Genomic DNA, 16265 nt, shown 5'->3' with positions numbered 1-16265 from the left:
CCAGGAACAATGAACAAGTGAAACTCACACTGAGTTAAAGAGGTAAGCCCTTCCTTGGCTTCCTTGGAATGACTGCAGAGGAAAACAAATAAAACAAATTAGGGCAACAAAAAACAGCCTCGCACCAGTCTCTTACCCAACATCAACAAACAAGCAAGCCTTCTCACAAACTGCAGTCTAAGGGCCGAAGATCAATGGTACTGTCAGCATTCTTCCATGTCTCACAGCACCGGTACAGGTGAGCAGCTCTTTGCTTCCAACTATACTGTAGTTTCAACTAAGTCAGTCAAGTCGGCCACAAAAGTTTGAAGCTGTTACGAGTAACTGCTAGCTCATTATTATGCTAGCTCATTACACTTTTCAAGCTGTGTCAGTAGCACGAAACATTGAACTGAAACATTTGCAGCAGTACGTGACCAATCTGCTTTGAAGGTGCACCCCAAGTAGCATTAAGTAATGGCAATGCTGGACCAACGTTGCCCAATGTAAGACCAACATGGCTCAACAGTGATCTAACATTGGCCCTACTTCCTGTGCCGCTAAGGACAGCTTCGATTTCTCATTTTTTCTATCCTTGTTGCTCGTTTCGCTTCGTTCACTCAGTGCTTGCTTATCGTCTTGTACACTATCACATGCTACAACCACTACCTATTGAAGGAATGCTGCTCTTGGAAATTGCGAATTGTTGGTGTCCTCGCATCAAAGTTGGTTGAAGCCCAAATTATCAGAAAAGAAGGCCCCGTGCTCGATCGATAATGGCCGAGATGCACCCCTTGCTTCAATTTTATGAATATTGCATTTATCATTGGCCTGATGACACAACAATCATTGTTACCTGGGTGACATTGCAACATCAGCCAAGCAGCAACATCTTTTACGCAGCTCTATAAGTTATCACAGTAAAGGAAAGAAGCTCCTTAAGGAGCTCCTTTTCTTAAACACTTAAAGGGAAAGATCCCCTTTTGGAATATAAACAACACAGATGACAGATGGCTGTCACAGCAGACAACTGTTAACTTGTAGACAGTCAACTGGCATTCTTGCTCTACAATACTAAACACCAGACCAGAATCAAGCTGTCTAACTGCACATACCACTAATGTCACATTTTATGTAAAGCCACACTTGTCATTCTTGACAGCTGCAAATCAAGCTACAGAAGGCCAGGAATAAACATTCCACAAAAGCCACATAAGAATGCACCATAACACTAGAGCTAATGCTCTGTAACTGCAAATCTTGTTTCTCTCGCACCATGTTCAATTGAATGGATTTCCCAAGAATGGCACTGTTCAGAAAAATATTTTATTCCTCCTTTTAGTTGCAATTAAACAAGATAAGCCTACCTATATTGACTCCACCTTACCTAACAGAGGCAGTTTTTTAAAGTTGTTTTAAGTTATTACAGCCACTGCATTTCAATCTTACACGTGATATGCACTATCACTTTACGCCGACATACATCAACATTAAGGTCAGTATTTCATCTCTAAGGACAAAAGCGTCATTCAATAACACTGCAAGCAACTTGCTTATTATGAGTCCTGCTTATTCTTTAAGGTTTACGAGGTCTTTAAATGCATCAAGACGCAGAATGCTAATTTCATGCAGTACCTAGACATTACAATTAGCATAATTGGTTGGTGGAAAAAAAAATTATGCATGGCTCTGATATCGCAAACACCAGAGACCAGCGGAGCTGGGGAAAGTCTAGTAAAGTAGTGGCGAACCACACACTTAGTCTAACTTTTGATGGGCTTCCCCATCTCCGCTGGTCTCTGGTGTTCGCGATAGCAGAGCCACGCATAAGATTAGCAATCTCTAGCTTCAGTCCTTCGGAAGCGACGAGTGTCCAGTTCTCTGGTCGAAACCTGCCGAGCCGCCGCCAGAGGGATCGGCTGCAGTCACGGACACCGGGCGCGGTCGGCGCGAACGTGGGGAAACGCGGTCGGCGTCGGCAGCAGCTCCTTCCGTCCCCACTACCACCTGCCTCATTCCTCCTCTCCACCTCGCATCCGCTCTGCTTTTACTCTCTTTCAGCTCTCTCTCTCCTCCAGCTTGGCGAAGCTGCGGACGACGGAATGATCATTATAGCGAGGTTCTAACAGCTCCGCTTTAATACAGCAGCTGTAACCAAACTACTGCCCTCTTCTCCTTCCAGTACATTATGCCCACAGTGATGCCGTGACCTTATGTTCACCTTATCACCTACTAACTCCTCTGGCAAACCAGAATAACAAAACAACAATGCTTGAAACACACAAAAATGAACACAAAGGTAACCCCTGTTGTCCGAGGCGTATAATCAGTTCCAACCACACATTCTATGTCCCTTGGCTAATGTTATTGAAAGACCGAACACTATAAAATCATCAGTGTCCTAAGTCCACTGCAGAACAAAGGCCTCTCCCAGAGATCTACAATTCCCAGCTGTCCTGTGTCTACCACAACTCCACCCAACATAATAATCTTACTTAAAGCCCAAACAATGTGAAATCATCATATTTTAAGCCCATTGCAAGACCTCTCAGAAATTTCTAATTACATCAGTCCACTGCCAACTGAGCCCACCTTATGCCCAGTAATTGCCTGGTCTTACAACCTTAATCTACTGCTAACCCTCAACCACGATTCCCTTCGCACTCAATCATTCCATTACTCCAACACACCACCAGTTATCTGTTCCATGTGCTGCATGACCCGTGAAATCATGTGTCTCCAATTTAATTCCGGCAAATGAATTCATTTCCAAGAGTTGGCACGTCTTCCTAAATGCTGCACAGCTCAACCGCCACTCCCCTTTTATCTGTGAGACATGGATGGAGGCCTCCTCCTCTGTGATCATCCTAAAGTGGCACTTGGCCCTAATTGATACTCAAGCTCATGGCCTCTCACACTTGACCTTAATTCAGGATCACGGCCAGGGAACAGACTACATGAAGGATAAGACAAGCCGATAAGTAACCCTGAAAAAGACAGTACAACATGCGCACTCATTCTAACAACAATAGAGTACTTAATTTAGTGAGCAAAATCAATGAAAGCACCAGACTAGAGCAAGTGCACAAGCACAGGACTAAATTAGATTTGCTCGACCAATTAGCCCACAGTAGACTTTTCCTTAATAATAGAGAACAAAAAAAAATGAGGAAAAAAAATTGGGAATCTGTTGTAAAGCAGTGTGAAATAGGATAACTTGCACTTAGCAACATCAAAGATTAGGATAGGTGGTTCCACACGATAAAAAATGTAGCAGCGTGACTTCAGATAAGGACATAAGCTGAATCGTGGGCCTTGCACACCACAGCCTAGTGTCTGCATGTTCAAGAAATATGTTTTAACTTTGGCATGTTTATAGTCCTTTTAATGACCAACTGATAGAGGAAGTAGCATTCCCGAAAGAAAAAATTTTCATCCACCTGTGCAGCACAAAGTTACAAATGAAACCCTCACGCATTCGTCAGAAAGAGAGCTTGGTAGAGTGAAATAAAGCTTCTTGTTGAGCTAGTTGGTTCATTAAGCTTAGAGAAATATACAATACACAGACGTTGAGACGAGAAGAGAGAGCACAAACTTTCAGCTAATTTTCAACTCGCAACTAGTTAGCAAAGACTGTAGTGGAGCTTTCATCACTAGACCTCCCCCCCCCCCCAGGATAAATTTTTCTTCAATTATAAAAATTCCTTTCCGAGGAACCCATTTTTGTTTGCTCACAATTGGATGCCAACTTTCTCTTTTACAAACTTTCCACCATCTTGCAAGATTCTCGTATTTCTTTGGCTAGAAAATTAGATCACCATATCTAGATATTTGCCAAAGGTTATATGCAGTCAGGACCATCAACCTCAGCATTTATTTACTTAGTACACTTCATTTACTTAGTGCACTTTATTTACTTAGTGCACTTTATTTACTTAGTGCACTTTATTTACTTAGTGCACTTTATTTACTTAGTGCACTTTATTTACTTAGTGCACTCATAACCTTGTGGCTTCCAAAACTGAGTCAATGTAGAAGCACAAAAAAAGCAAGCAACGTAAAAGTATGTGTGACGATCGTGAGAGCTAACAACATTCAAGCTAAGCTCCAATAGTGAATGATACAAAAAGTAACACAGACTCCAACACTTATAATGTCTCAAGCATTTTAACTCTATGTCATACATGTAGAGACGTTTTTGCAAGAAAAATGCCGCTGCAAGAAAACAAGTGCTAGTAAAACTAATATAAGAAAACAATTCCGCTCTGCCTGTTGGTTCACCATAAGTTGTCAGGAGAGTTACATGACTATCATATCCCCATCCTACTTTACTGTGAACATAAACTGCAGATTACCGAAGGAAACTAGTGACGGGAAGGACCCTTATTTTAGAGCAAAACTATTAAGCGGAATTCCGTATCAGTTTTCATGCAGCAGTGAAGGCCGGTGTGGTCGATATCAAATGTAAATGCAATGCATCACATGCCAGAGTCCTGATTTTGATTTGAAACACAATGATCAATAATTACAAAATAAAAGTTACCTTGTGTATATCCCACTCGAATATACAAGAATATAAAAGCCTGTATTTTTTAAGCAGTAATGCATAATTTTTGTTTCTCACGTCACATTATACCTGCTCTACGTTGAAGGTCAGCTAGGAGTCTTTTACAGCTGCAGCGATGAAAGCTGACGGCCGCAGTGAACGCAGCCACCGTGTTAGCCGCCACTAAGAACATCCAGCCATGGCTGTGAGCCAGCAAACAAATGCCTAGTACTTTCTAAAGGTGAAAGAACTCGCTTATACAGCTTCCCTGTCTTTGATATATCAGATGTAAGATTGGCATACAGCTGTAAGAAATTTCCCTTTTCCATTTCTGCATCTCATTATGCAAGTTCCGTGCAGAGCCTTAGAAGTCCTAGCTTCAGGTAGTGCGAAGGAGTACAAGAACATGTACTCCAAGCCTGAGCACAAAACTAAAGCAAAAGAGCTCTCAAACAATGATGAGATACTACTGACCACGTTAAATAATGCAGCTGCTCTTCTTCCTTGAACATTCACGTTCTGGCAGGAATAAAAAGAATAAAAACGCGACTTCTGCAGTCCCTTGACTTTAACGGGGCAGCCATTCCCCCGTCATTATGTAACGGCACACAAAATGCAACCAGGAAGAGCTCTGGTGTGATTAATTATGGACGCCTATTCTCCGCCCTAATTGGCTCACAGATCGTAACAACTGGGCGAACAAAAAGAAAAGGAGAAGGAAAACAATGCCAAACAATAAAACAATCATCCACCATTACCCCACACGGTTTTGCCCTCCCAGGTATCACACCGCAATCTCTAATCTCCAACTTCCTCCAACGTTAAAGAGCACGCAGAAGACCTCCGTGCATGCGGCTGCGCTTGGGAGAGTAGGAAGCCAGTCCCCTCGAAAGCCAGTGACCCATTAAGAAACCTGTTTTAGTTTTAATTATAGGCCACTGCCACAGTGAGCAGGCTTTTTCTGTTGGCCATTTTGTGAGTGGGCGTATCAAAACGTATGGACTAAGTGCCTTCTCAAGTGCACTTTCGGTTAATCTCACTGGCAGGTTTACGTAATGGTTGCAACAATGTATGAAACTCGCTTTCTTACATGTGTGAGGGCTTAAAAGTATTTTTAGATAACAAATGAGCTGGCTATGTCCTGTTTATCCAGCAGAATTTACATATGACTTACAATTAATTGTTAAGAATAGTTTCCGGCACTACTCTCAATTAGAGCTGTGATTACAGCACTCACGGTTAAAACATAGTTTCCATGTAGTACAGTGTTGCAGAGAGCATAGTGCAGCATGGTACACTGCTGAAATGCACTGATGTTCGAAAGGTCAGAACCTATTTCCTTCTTAAACTAATCGAAGACAACCTTAATAAACAAGAGAAGAGACATCTTTTTACATCAAGTGGCTCGATCAAGGAGCCCAAGTAACTGGGGTACGGAGCAATCCCAAAGACGAAATTATGAGCAGGGGAGACATAGCATACTAGCTCCAGGTCCTAGACAGCAAAGTTTATATGGCTGTGCTGAACTTTGTGGACGTATTGTGGCAGACGCAGGCTCCACAGGATGTCGCGCGGGTCACAAGAAGCACAAGTGAGAAAACTTGCATTCAAATTGATCGTGCAAGATCCTCAGTAGTGGTGCATTTAGCGAAAGTTGTGCAGCAAGATACTTATTCTAAAAGACATTGACTCCAGATCATGTTACATGGGTGACGGAAGAAGATGCATAAGCTAGATATCATCATCTGCCTATTTCATGTCTACTGCAGGATGAAGGCCCCCTCCCCAGCTATATTTAATTTTCCCGTTATCTAACTACAAAGCTTTCCCGCTGTCATGTTACTACAAACAAGTTTCAGTTTCAGCAGCCCACAAGGCACATGAATCATGACATCCTGACACCTTGGCTCGCCCCATTCCAGCTATTGCTCCGGCTGCCACACACAAGCACAGCAGGAAGAAACGTGGGAAGTGTTACTGTTCATATCCTCGAAAATATTTGCCAGTACTTCTTCAAGCAGTGCTGCCTACAAGACATCAGACAAACCACCACTCAAACCACACACTTAAAACCTGCAGTGATGCACGCAGCAAAGAAAACAAAACAAAAAAGAGACAGAGTGGACAGAGGTGAGTACCTTGGAGATGAGCTCGTCGTGGTTGGCCAGGTGGGCCCTGCAGTGAATGCAGCTGTAGGTGCGGTGGCAGGTCGGCAAGTATGCCTGGAAAGTCTTCACCATGCTGCTCTAGTCAGCTGCACGGCACCGCTGCTGCTACAAGCCTCTCCCACCGCCGCCCTCCCTGCCTGCCAGTGGGCTCCGCGTTGGTGCTGCACTGATGCTGATGCTTTGGGCCGACGCTGCTGCTGCTGCTAGCGGCGCACTTTCCCACGGCCAGGGCTCCAGAGAACCGCGGCGGGGGCCACACCGGGGCTAGTGTATCTGCGATGGATTGTGAAGGTGACAACCAGACATTACAGCCATGTTGAACTTGTTAGTTCCAAGTTTTACCTTCACCTTTATGTACCCTGTCTAACCCATAGTTCTACACTAAACACACACGAGCGAAATCTGGAGTTAGTGTCTACGCCCCATGAAGGTAAAGGGCTCTCCATCCAGCATGGTAAGTATTGGTGGTACATAGATCTGTCTAAACTTCTGGTTCCTCAAGTCTGCTGCAAGGTAATGATTAGCCTAATTTACCCTATAAATTTATATCACTGTATTGTTTTTGGAATGCTACAAATAAAAGGAACTTTCTGAAATATCCAAGAAATAGCCATTCGTGACAAGTATCACTAACCAAATGCAATCCAGAACTAGCAACACGTATAATTGGATAAATAATACAAACAAAATGGAATAGATGTCAATGTAAAATGCTCCAGTGCTCTAAAAAAAATGTGTGACTAGCATGCAACACACGCACACCACAATGACAAATAAAAATAAGTTGCAGTTTGTTTTCTCAACAACCCCTTGTCATATTATAGAACAATTCATGTATACTGCCCATAATTTCCATGGTCGCACCAGGGACATATAATGTAGCGATTCCTTCCACTCGATTCTATGACACTTTTATTGTCTCTCATTTGCAGCCAGCTAATCGAGTAATAACGTGGGCAGAGCACTGCTCACTACCGACGAAGCACGACAAGAAAAGGCATTGGAATAAAATAATTCCAATATTGCAGCCCAGATTTTGGTCCAGTAAGTTTAGCAGGAAACTATGATATCAACTACAATGCACATCAAAACCTATGGCTCATGTCCGCCATAAGAGGGGCCTATCCGAAGTCCGCAACTGATCTGGCTGCATATCATGTCAGCTGAATGGAAGAAGTGACTTTATCGGTAGACTAGTAATTGACTCACATCAGGTTGTTCACATTTCATACTATTCAACTATGAATACTATTATTATTGCTTCAAACATATGACTTCATGCTATTGTATACTGAATTGTATAATTTTGTTGACGTGCTATATCATTCTGCTTCTTGTTATTATATAATCTATTAGGTATGTGTGTTTAAATGTTCATTTTGCTTTTCTTTGCTGTCTCGTTGGTTATCATCTGGAAAATATACCACAGCTTATATTCTTAAATGCGGCATTTATCTTTCACTATTCCTGTTCATGGACGATTGTTTTCTTATTACTTTCCCTTTTTCCCATTAAATGTGTTGCATAGATTTTCTTTAATAGTGTCTTATGCATAAATTCTACGTATGGATATATATGAATATATAATGCCACGCTCTCAAATGAGAGTAGCAGTATTCTAAATAAATAAATAAATAAAATTGTGTTCGATGTCCCAAGGCAACAGAAGGGATATAAAACACGTCGCCCAATTTTTACTAACTGTAATTCCTTAACGGGCACCTAAAGCTCAGTACGTGAGCATTTTTATTAAGGAAGAATTAGCGACGTGCAATACACAGCCCTCCTCCTTCCGCGGAGACACGCTGACCATTCTCATGCCAAGACAAGACACTGACAAGACTCGGCTTCTGCTACTCCTGCACAGAACTGGCGAGATGAAGTCTCCGTCTCCACGATTCACCGAAACACATTGTAACTAAGACACAGCGGCAAAGTCGTAGTTAAAGGCACAGTAAGCTTGATAATAACCTGTGCAGAAGCTACCAAAATGAATTTTAAGATTTAAATTTTAGAGACCACTCACTTCATTCACTGTGCACAGTGCTCCTTGCTTAGCAAGTTTTATCAAGAAAGGTTTTATCTGTCTCTGCTACCTATACACCCAAAACTGCAAAATAACAATTCCCAAGCTAGTCCCTTGCGCAAGCTACAACAAACAAGACGGCTAGTCTAGTTCTCCGAAGATGACTAATACATTGGCCATGTTTCACAGGCTCTCCAAATCACTTTCTGTAGACTCAATTAAATCCAGTTCATCTTTCACTTTTAGAATTAATTTTTATATTTCAGCCTGCATTTACTACCCAACCTAGCCTTTACTGAGTGAAGATAGAGTGAAGCTTGCAGGATGAAGCAAATGTAGAGGTGCCTAATGAACATCGGATAATAAAAATGGGTAAAGGCTCCAAGAAAAGAGAGAGAGGAGCTGAACTTTCTTTCTTTAAAGCTCGCATTCGTGAAAATGGCAAAAATAATGTCAAAACCTCACTTCAGCGCACACTTGTGCCTTCTGGTGCAAGACGTCGTAAAGGGCCGATAAATATGCATACGTACAATGAAGTTATAAACATGTCCTGCTTCAGCTAGACCTCCTAGGGACAAAGAAAGAGCTTCTTCATCTGCACAAACACAGCGTCACCTTCTGCTAGCCACATCCGACACCCGATTCTCGCTCAATAGTGAAAATGTCTCGTCCACTGGACGCAAGAAGGCCTCAGCATCCCTGCCCAACACTGCCTGATAGACAAGGCAGAGATAAAAGAGGACCAATCAGTTGTCCCAGATTAAAAAGTTCCAAGGGCCGTCAGAAAATCGGAGGCGCGCTTCTTTCCATCTCCTGATGGAGCATGTCACGGGACCAAGACGGTAGAGGTCGTACGCGAGAAGCATTGCGTGCTGCACAGAGCTGACAAGATCTTTGGACCTCTCGAAAACGAGTCTTCTGATTCAATGCCTTCAGCAAAGGCGTGCCGAGGTCAAAGTTCGACACTGCTCACTTCAAGCGATTTTCAACTGCAATTAGTTCGTAGTGCAGATGCAGCACAGAAGGAATGAACACAGACTTGAACAGGATGAGTGCCTCATCTATACTATAAATATCACCTTCAGGTGATGCATGCGCAATTGTATACCCTAAGAAAACACCCTAAAAATAAAAAGCACAAGTGAAAATAATGATGTCCTAAATACGTCACAAAGAGCTTAGGACACTTCCAATTGGCCCTGCACTGTAATAGTGATTAATAAGGGTGTGCAAATATTCAAATAATGAATTAAATAGTCATAATTCGCAAGTATGAATAGTTTTCATATAGTTTTCGAACATTTTTCAGATGTCAACATTGAGCCACCAAACATAAAATTGGAGCATGAGTGCAATGAATTTTATCCCCGCTGGCATAGTATAGGCATAAAACATGCGAACTTACATGGTGGTGATAGCTACATTGCTCAGGGAGCCACACATTACTGGCTATACAGTGATCACTTGCACTCTCCGAAGAGTCCAGTCTTATGCAAATGAACTGTGTATTTGTTCCTAATGCTCCATTTGTGATTTTAATAAACAACGCTTCATAATGTTCAATGTTATGACCGAAACATGCTAACGTTATGTGAAAGTAGCCATAATCTGAAAACAATAAGGAAATGAGTTGGTGTAGGAGTCGTGTTCTCTGCTCTTTTAGAATCAAGTCTGTGAATACTGTTTTGCAGAAGCACCATGGATGTGGAAAGAAGCACTGCAACACATTTCTGTAATGCATGGAAAAAGTAGTTTATTCCATTAGCATGCAGGCAGAAAGAACACACTGGACAGACAGACTGATGCCTTCGTGGTTATGTGAACACCACATCCTAGTATAACGTTACATAATGTGAACATCGTTTTATATCAATTGTTAATTCAACTTGATTAACTTCTGGCACTATTGGATTAGTATTCAGTCTCAAAAATTACTATCTGCACATCGGTTAATATGCACCAAGTGAGTTTGTCAAGACAGTTAGATGACTTCGCATTTGTTGTGATGTTGGTCCATTGTCATGTAGCGGTTTCTCTTGTTTTTTGCCAGTACCAATCATTTGCACCATGCAGATTCCTGAAGTGGCATTCTCACACAGTTCCGCAGGCATCTGACCTGATATCTGAGATGAATATTTTACATAAGCATTTCTGAGTTAATTTCGAAAAGGATTGGAGGTAATGTGCGTTGTGTTGTTTCACAAAGATATCACAACAACCTTCCGAAGTGGCTGCCATGGGGGAGGATTGCCATGGGGGCAGGTTTCATCCCTGCGAAATAATTTTCTGGCTATGACACTTGACCTTCGCATATCAGGCTAAAGAAAAAAGCACACGCAGACGAAGAAATCGTAAGCTGCCAGACCTCTGTATATTAGTGTTTCAGTTCCTTATTAAAATTGTCAAGTGTGTATTATCAAGTGAATTGGACAGACAAATTGGGGTGAATGTGGTATGGATTGTGCAATAACACATGTTCGACCAGTGGGCCATCAATAATAAAACTTAACAAATGCAGGGACAGCCGAACCCGGATATATCGAACCCACAATTAACGAATTATTGTGTATATCGAACAGCTGTAAAATCCCCTTAAAATTCCCATGCAAATGTATAGGGCTGGTGCACATGTATATGGAACACCCGTTCACTAGCACGTTTGATATATCGAAGTCAGCTCTAAGCCGAAGACCTCAAAGTGCACTTCCTATCTGCACTTTGAGGTCTTCTGGCACCTGCAGGTGGAGAAGAGAATATGCAGTCAGTTGTGTGGGCGGTTGCCGCTGCAAGTGTAAAGAAAAGAATCAACTTGCACTTTGCAATGAAGTTGCAAGTGATCCAGCAATTTTTTTTTTTTTTGCAGGTTGTGCTTGCTTCCCCCCCCTCCTCCCCGAGTTGCGTGCAGTAACTAGCGGTCCTCAGACGCAAAAATCGGTAAGCCGCCGTTTGCCTCAGGGCCAATTCTTTTATATATTGAATTACCTATATATCGAACTTTCTTGTGATCCCCTTCAGATTCGATATATCTGGGTTCAACTGTATTACACAGCCGTCGCCTCCTAAGACACCCCGTTTTCATTTATCAGGGCCTGAAGAGAGACCATTGTGTTTGCCTTTGTAAATCTTGAGTAAAGTAATGCCAACTCAGATCAATTATCATAACTATGCCAACAACGTATACACAAAGAAATAAAATATATGCAATGAACAGCCTGAAAAGCTAATCTAGATAACTGGATCAAATATGCGAACAGCATGAAATAAAGAGGTGGACGAGCAGTTGCTATAGAAACAGAAAATGCAACAGGTCTGGGGGGGATTCTAGTGGGCACGTGCACCCCCCCCCCCCCCCCCCGCGCCAATAAAAAAAAGGAAAAAAAAAAAACATACCGCTATGCCATTGAGAAGGACTACAGATAAAAGCTTACAACTGAAAGGTAACAAGCAGAAGTAAAAGTGAAAACAAAAGTGTTTTGCAGAACAATGCAAAATCGGCATAAAGATGTGCACAATTGTGTAAAATTCAGCAAGAAAGAATCCTGCATTCCGAGGGGAGGAAAAAACGAAGTGTACTACACTAGAGAACAGAGTGTGTGCATACTTCTAAGCACAGCCCTGGGCTAGGAACTTCAACCCAACCCAACAAAATTTAAGATTGGTCACTGACACACGAGGGCAAACAACTGCTAAAGCTTAAAGAGAACCAGCCTCATTCTGAGATGCCGCCTTTAGCCAATACAAACAACTTCTGTTTGCACAGCTAAGCTCGCCGATTCAAGGCCTTTCGTTTGGCATGTTCTTCTGGGCATATGACGACGACCAGCTGGCATGAAAAATAGGCCAAATAGAAAGCACAGAAGTATTCCTCCAGATCTACCAAGGTCAGGCTCCGATGCAGGAAGCGCTGTTGTGCAGTGACATTATCAGCTGGCGAATCTCCACGACCTTGATTGGTGTATCGACGGAACAAAAACCACTGATATAGCAAGTGAGTTACGTATCTCGGGTAAAATAGTGCGCACTGCAATATCAATCTCCTAATAAAGAGGCCACACAATGGCTTGCTTGCACTCATTTGGTATTATTAAAAAAAGAATACTAATTAAAGTGCCGATCTATATGAAGCGATTGCTCATCGATGGCAGGATCGATCAATGCCACCATCACGCTGTGCGCGAAGTAGCAACGAACTGCAGTGAGAACGACCTATAATGAAGCGTTCTTTATTTGAGATCTCCTATTTTGGTTTGAGCAGGTGACTTAATTACTACCGGACAAAACGCAACTGATATCTTCCCACGTGGCGTAGCATAGTCATTCCTGCGTAATGCTGCAATAATGAGAAGTAATGACCACCGCTCATGCGCAGCTTTGCAATGACCTGAACGAGACAAAGGAGAAAAAAAAAAGAAAAAAAAAAGGTGTAGAATACAGGTCGAGTTAGCACGGTGGCCAATGCACTATCGAATTAAACGACAGGTCGCAGTCAATGACAGGTTTGCGTTCTCGACACTGTACAGGTGCCTGCGCCGCTGGGCCTTGCAGGTGCAGAGCAGCCATGGGAACCGCAGGCCTAGGCGACATGCGCGATGCAGTTCTGCATGACCTCATCGCGTGCAGATCCGTTGACAGTAACGGGTTTCCGGGCGCGACGCAGGCGACGTCCCTAAAGTAAACACGAGTTAACCTCGCCGCTTCCCAGGAAACGGCCGGGACCCGCTGCAACACTCCACGGCTCGCGAGCCCAGAGCACACGTGCCCATGCAGTAACGCGCGCGCATCTACACCACCAACCCCGATGTTGCACAAGATTTTTGTTGCTACGAGCCTCTTCCTGCCTCCGTCATGCCCCCTTGTGCTGCTGAGGGCCACGTGCGCGACTACATGCAACCGTTAGGAGGAGCGCCGCGCCACCGTCTTGGGTTTTCGAGGCAACAAAGACGGAAGGGGGGGGGGGGGGGGGGGGGGGGGAGCTGGTGGTCTGCCTTCCCACATGTCTGCGCGCGTCAGCTGTACTACGTCTGCGGCAAATGTGCGCATTTGTGCGTTTCGCGCGGCAAGCAGCTCTGCGCGCGACAGACGGTCTCGCTGCAAACGCCAACAAAGAACGCAGTAACGTAGCAGCTAACGATAATACGGTTTCTCCTTGGCCGACCTGCTGATTCGTCAAAGGTTACATCACGGACACAAGTTCGCAACAGTAGTAGTAGAGAGAGAGTTGGCGCTGCCATGCATGTTGGCGGGCGGCGCTTGCAAACTAGCGAGAGCAAAGTAAGAAAAAAAATAAAAAATCTCGTCTCGGCCGAGTCTGCACAGAATGCGCGCAGGCCTCAGTGTCACGATGCACGCAGTTGAAAGTGCCGCAATATGCAGCCACTCGCCATGTCACAACCTCTGGCCAGGTGCACCCGATTCTAGGTAAAGCAGGGCTGAGGCACGAAACGAAAACCAAACGCGTGCCAAACGCGCGTTGCGAGCCTACCTGAGAAAAAGCACGACCGAAACCATTAGGCCTAGACAACAGTAGACGCTAAAATAAATACGAGAAACGAAGAATAGCGAGCTCTGTCTTTTTTTTATTCGTCTCTTGTGGCACCGCTGCGCAGACACTTCGCGAAATTACCGAGGACAGACATCGCACTAGCCACCTTTGTTGAACTGCGACGCGCGGAGTTATCGTCCGCCAAGCGGGAAGCGATGCTCAGCATCGGCCGATAACGATACGCGTATCCGAACTTCACGCTACGTCGCTCCGCTCAGCGAGTCGTTACGGCGGCTTCCCGTGTTTATTCTGTCACCTCTGAACGCCCGACTCGTACAGGTAGCATTGGCAGGCGACACAATGAGAACGCCTTCACAAAGAAAAAGAACGCACGCACACCAGCAGCAGGCCAGCCCGCTCCTCTCGCCACGAGCGTCAGCTGATGGACGCACGCGAGCACACTTGCCTGTTCGTTTCCGCCTCTAAACGAAAGATCGCAAATGAGAACACCTTCAAGACCATGCCACTGACGGAGCGAGCCTGAACCACGAGACGCTCAGCTGCGTCGTTATTCTCCGACATCGCCACAAATGGGCAGTCTGAAAAGCAAAGTAGGCACTTAGCAACAAAGGAGAACGCGCTAGAACAGCGCGCCAGCGTTCACGGGAAGGAAACGTCTCCGTAACAGAGATCGGTGCTTATCGCGGGCAAATGCGCTGCCAGAAAGCAAAAACTGCTCGCGCTATTAGCAAAACGTGATACACGAACTGCGTCGCGGATTTGTGGCTGACCGGGATCTCGATCAACCTCGGCAAATTGTGCGTAGTACAAAGGGCGGCGAGCCGAGTCTTCGCGAGGCGGTTTCTTGCGAGAGATCCTTTTTTATATATTTCGCGCCAAGCGAAGACCAAAATTAGACGGGAGTTTCCAACGCGGAAATGTGCCGTTGCAGAGTGGTCAGGAACGGAACCGTACCTCAGACGACCGTCCGAAAATCGGCCAGCTCCATGCAAAGCCTCACGTAGCGGGCGCGTAATTACGTTTGCATAATACGCAGATATCCGGAATCGCAACAAAGCACTGCGCGCTGGGGAGCCGTCGTGAGGTACAGAACCTCGCGGCCTGGCCAAACGGGTTCCCCCCTATCATCGCACGCGGCCTGGGCATAGAACACAATACAGCAGGGCCGACTGCAGATATTAGAAAACAAAGAAAACGCGAAATGGCCATCCTCGCAGTGAACGGTCTTTTTTTTGCCTCCGAGATTCGAGCGACCGTGGCCCCGAATGTAGCGCGATTCGGGCCGCAGGTAACCGTAGGCTTCAAGCTTACTCCGTCGATCACAACGACAACCGAAGGTGCAGTTCGAGCACGCGAGACAAAGGTCAGCAGCAAAGCCAAACAAAGACCCCCGCTGGTGGCACCGAGCTTGATCTTCGCGTAAACAGAGATCGCTCGGCTCGCCGAGCAACTCTTGCTTACCAGCCACTCGTCCGAGTGTAAATCCATGGGTGGTCGCTCGGCGAATCGGCGTATCCAGACGATTTGGGCACTGACAAAGACCGTTTACTTCGGGGAGACACACTGCGTTGTTTTGGTCGCGAGGCGACAACCAGCTGTTCCTTACGCGAGGAGCGATTGCGCAGATGCGTGTCAAAAGCGAGACCGCTCGGCGCAGGCAACAAACAGCGACCTCGGCGACGCTACGGGCGGGAGCAGCCAATCGGAGCGGCCGCTGGGCGCTCTCGGCCCGTCGCAGAGCAGGGCATTGGCCCTCGGGCGAAAGGGCCGCTTTCGCGGGGCAGCCGCCGCTTTGCCGCGCTCAGCGGGCATTCGCGCGTGTAGTAGCTGCGAACCGTGGCTTCGTAAACCGACGCGCTTTTTCATCTAATTTAAAGGTAGCAACAAATACAAGCGCCATCTAGGTGCAATGAAACAAACTAAAATATTCATTTTTTAGCAAATAGTTTTTAATGTTTTTAAATATAAAAGCCATAGGTTACGCAAACGCTTGTAAATGGTCAACATCAAATTGACAAGTATGTGAGATCTTGAAGCGAGGAG

The 16265-nt window shown here is 44.9% G+C and overlaps 1 protein-coding gene across 1 annotated transcript in view; it reads right to left on the bottom strand.

Moving 5' to 3' along the window:
• LOC119446471 (protein yippee-like 2) overlaps positions 1–15873 on the bottom strand; it is a 28265-nt gene extending 12392 nt beyond the window's left edge. The window contains exons 1-3 of the mRNA XM_037710906.2: positions 15684–15873; positions 6664–6966; positions 29–72 (exon numbers count right to left, since the gene is read on the bottom strand). Coding sequence (XP_037566834.1) covers positions 29–72; positions 6664–6765 — 146 coding nt within the window. The 5' untranslated portion in view covers positions 6766–6966; positions 15684–15873. The remainder of the gene's footprint in view (positions 1–28; positions 73–6663; positions 6967–15683) is intronic.
• Between the last annotated feature and the right edge of the window lie 392 nt (positions 15874–16265).

The sequence above is a fragment of the Dermacentor silvarum genome, chromosome 3 (assembly GCF_013339745.2).
Source record: "Dermacentor silvarum isolate Dsil-2018 chromosome 3, BIME_Dsil_1.4, whole genome shotgun sequence".
NCBI classification, from domain to species: Eukaryota; Metazoa; Arthropoda; class Arachnida; order Ixodida; family Ixodidae; genus Dermacentor; species Dermacentor silvarum.
The sequence above is the reverse complement of the archived record's forward strand: the minus strand, read 5'-3'. Positions and strand labels throughout refer to the sequence as shown.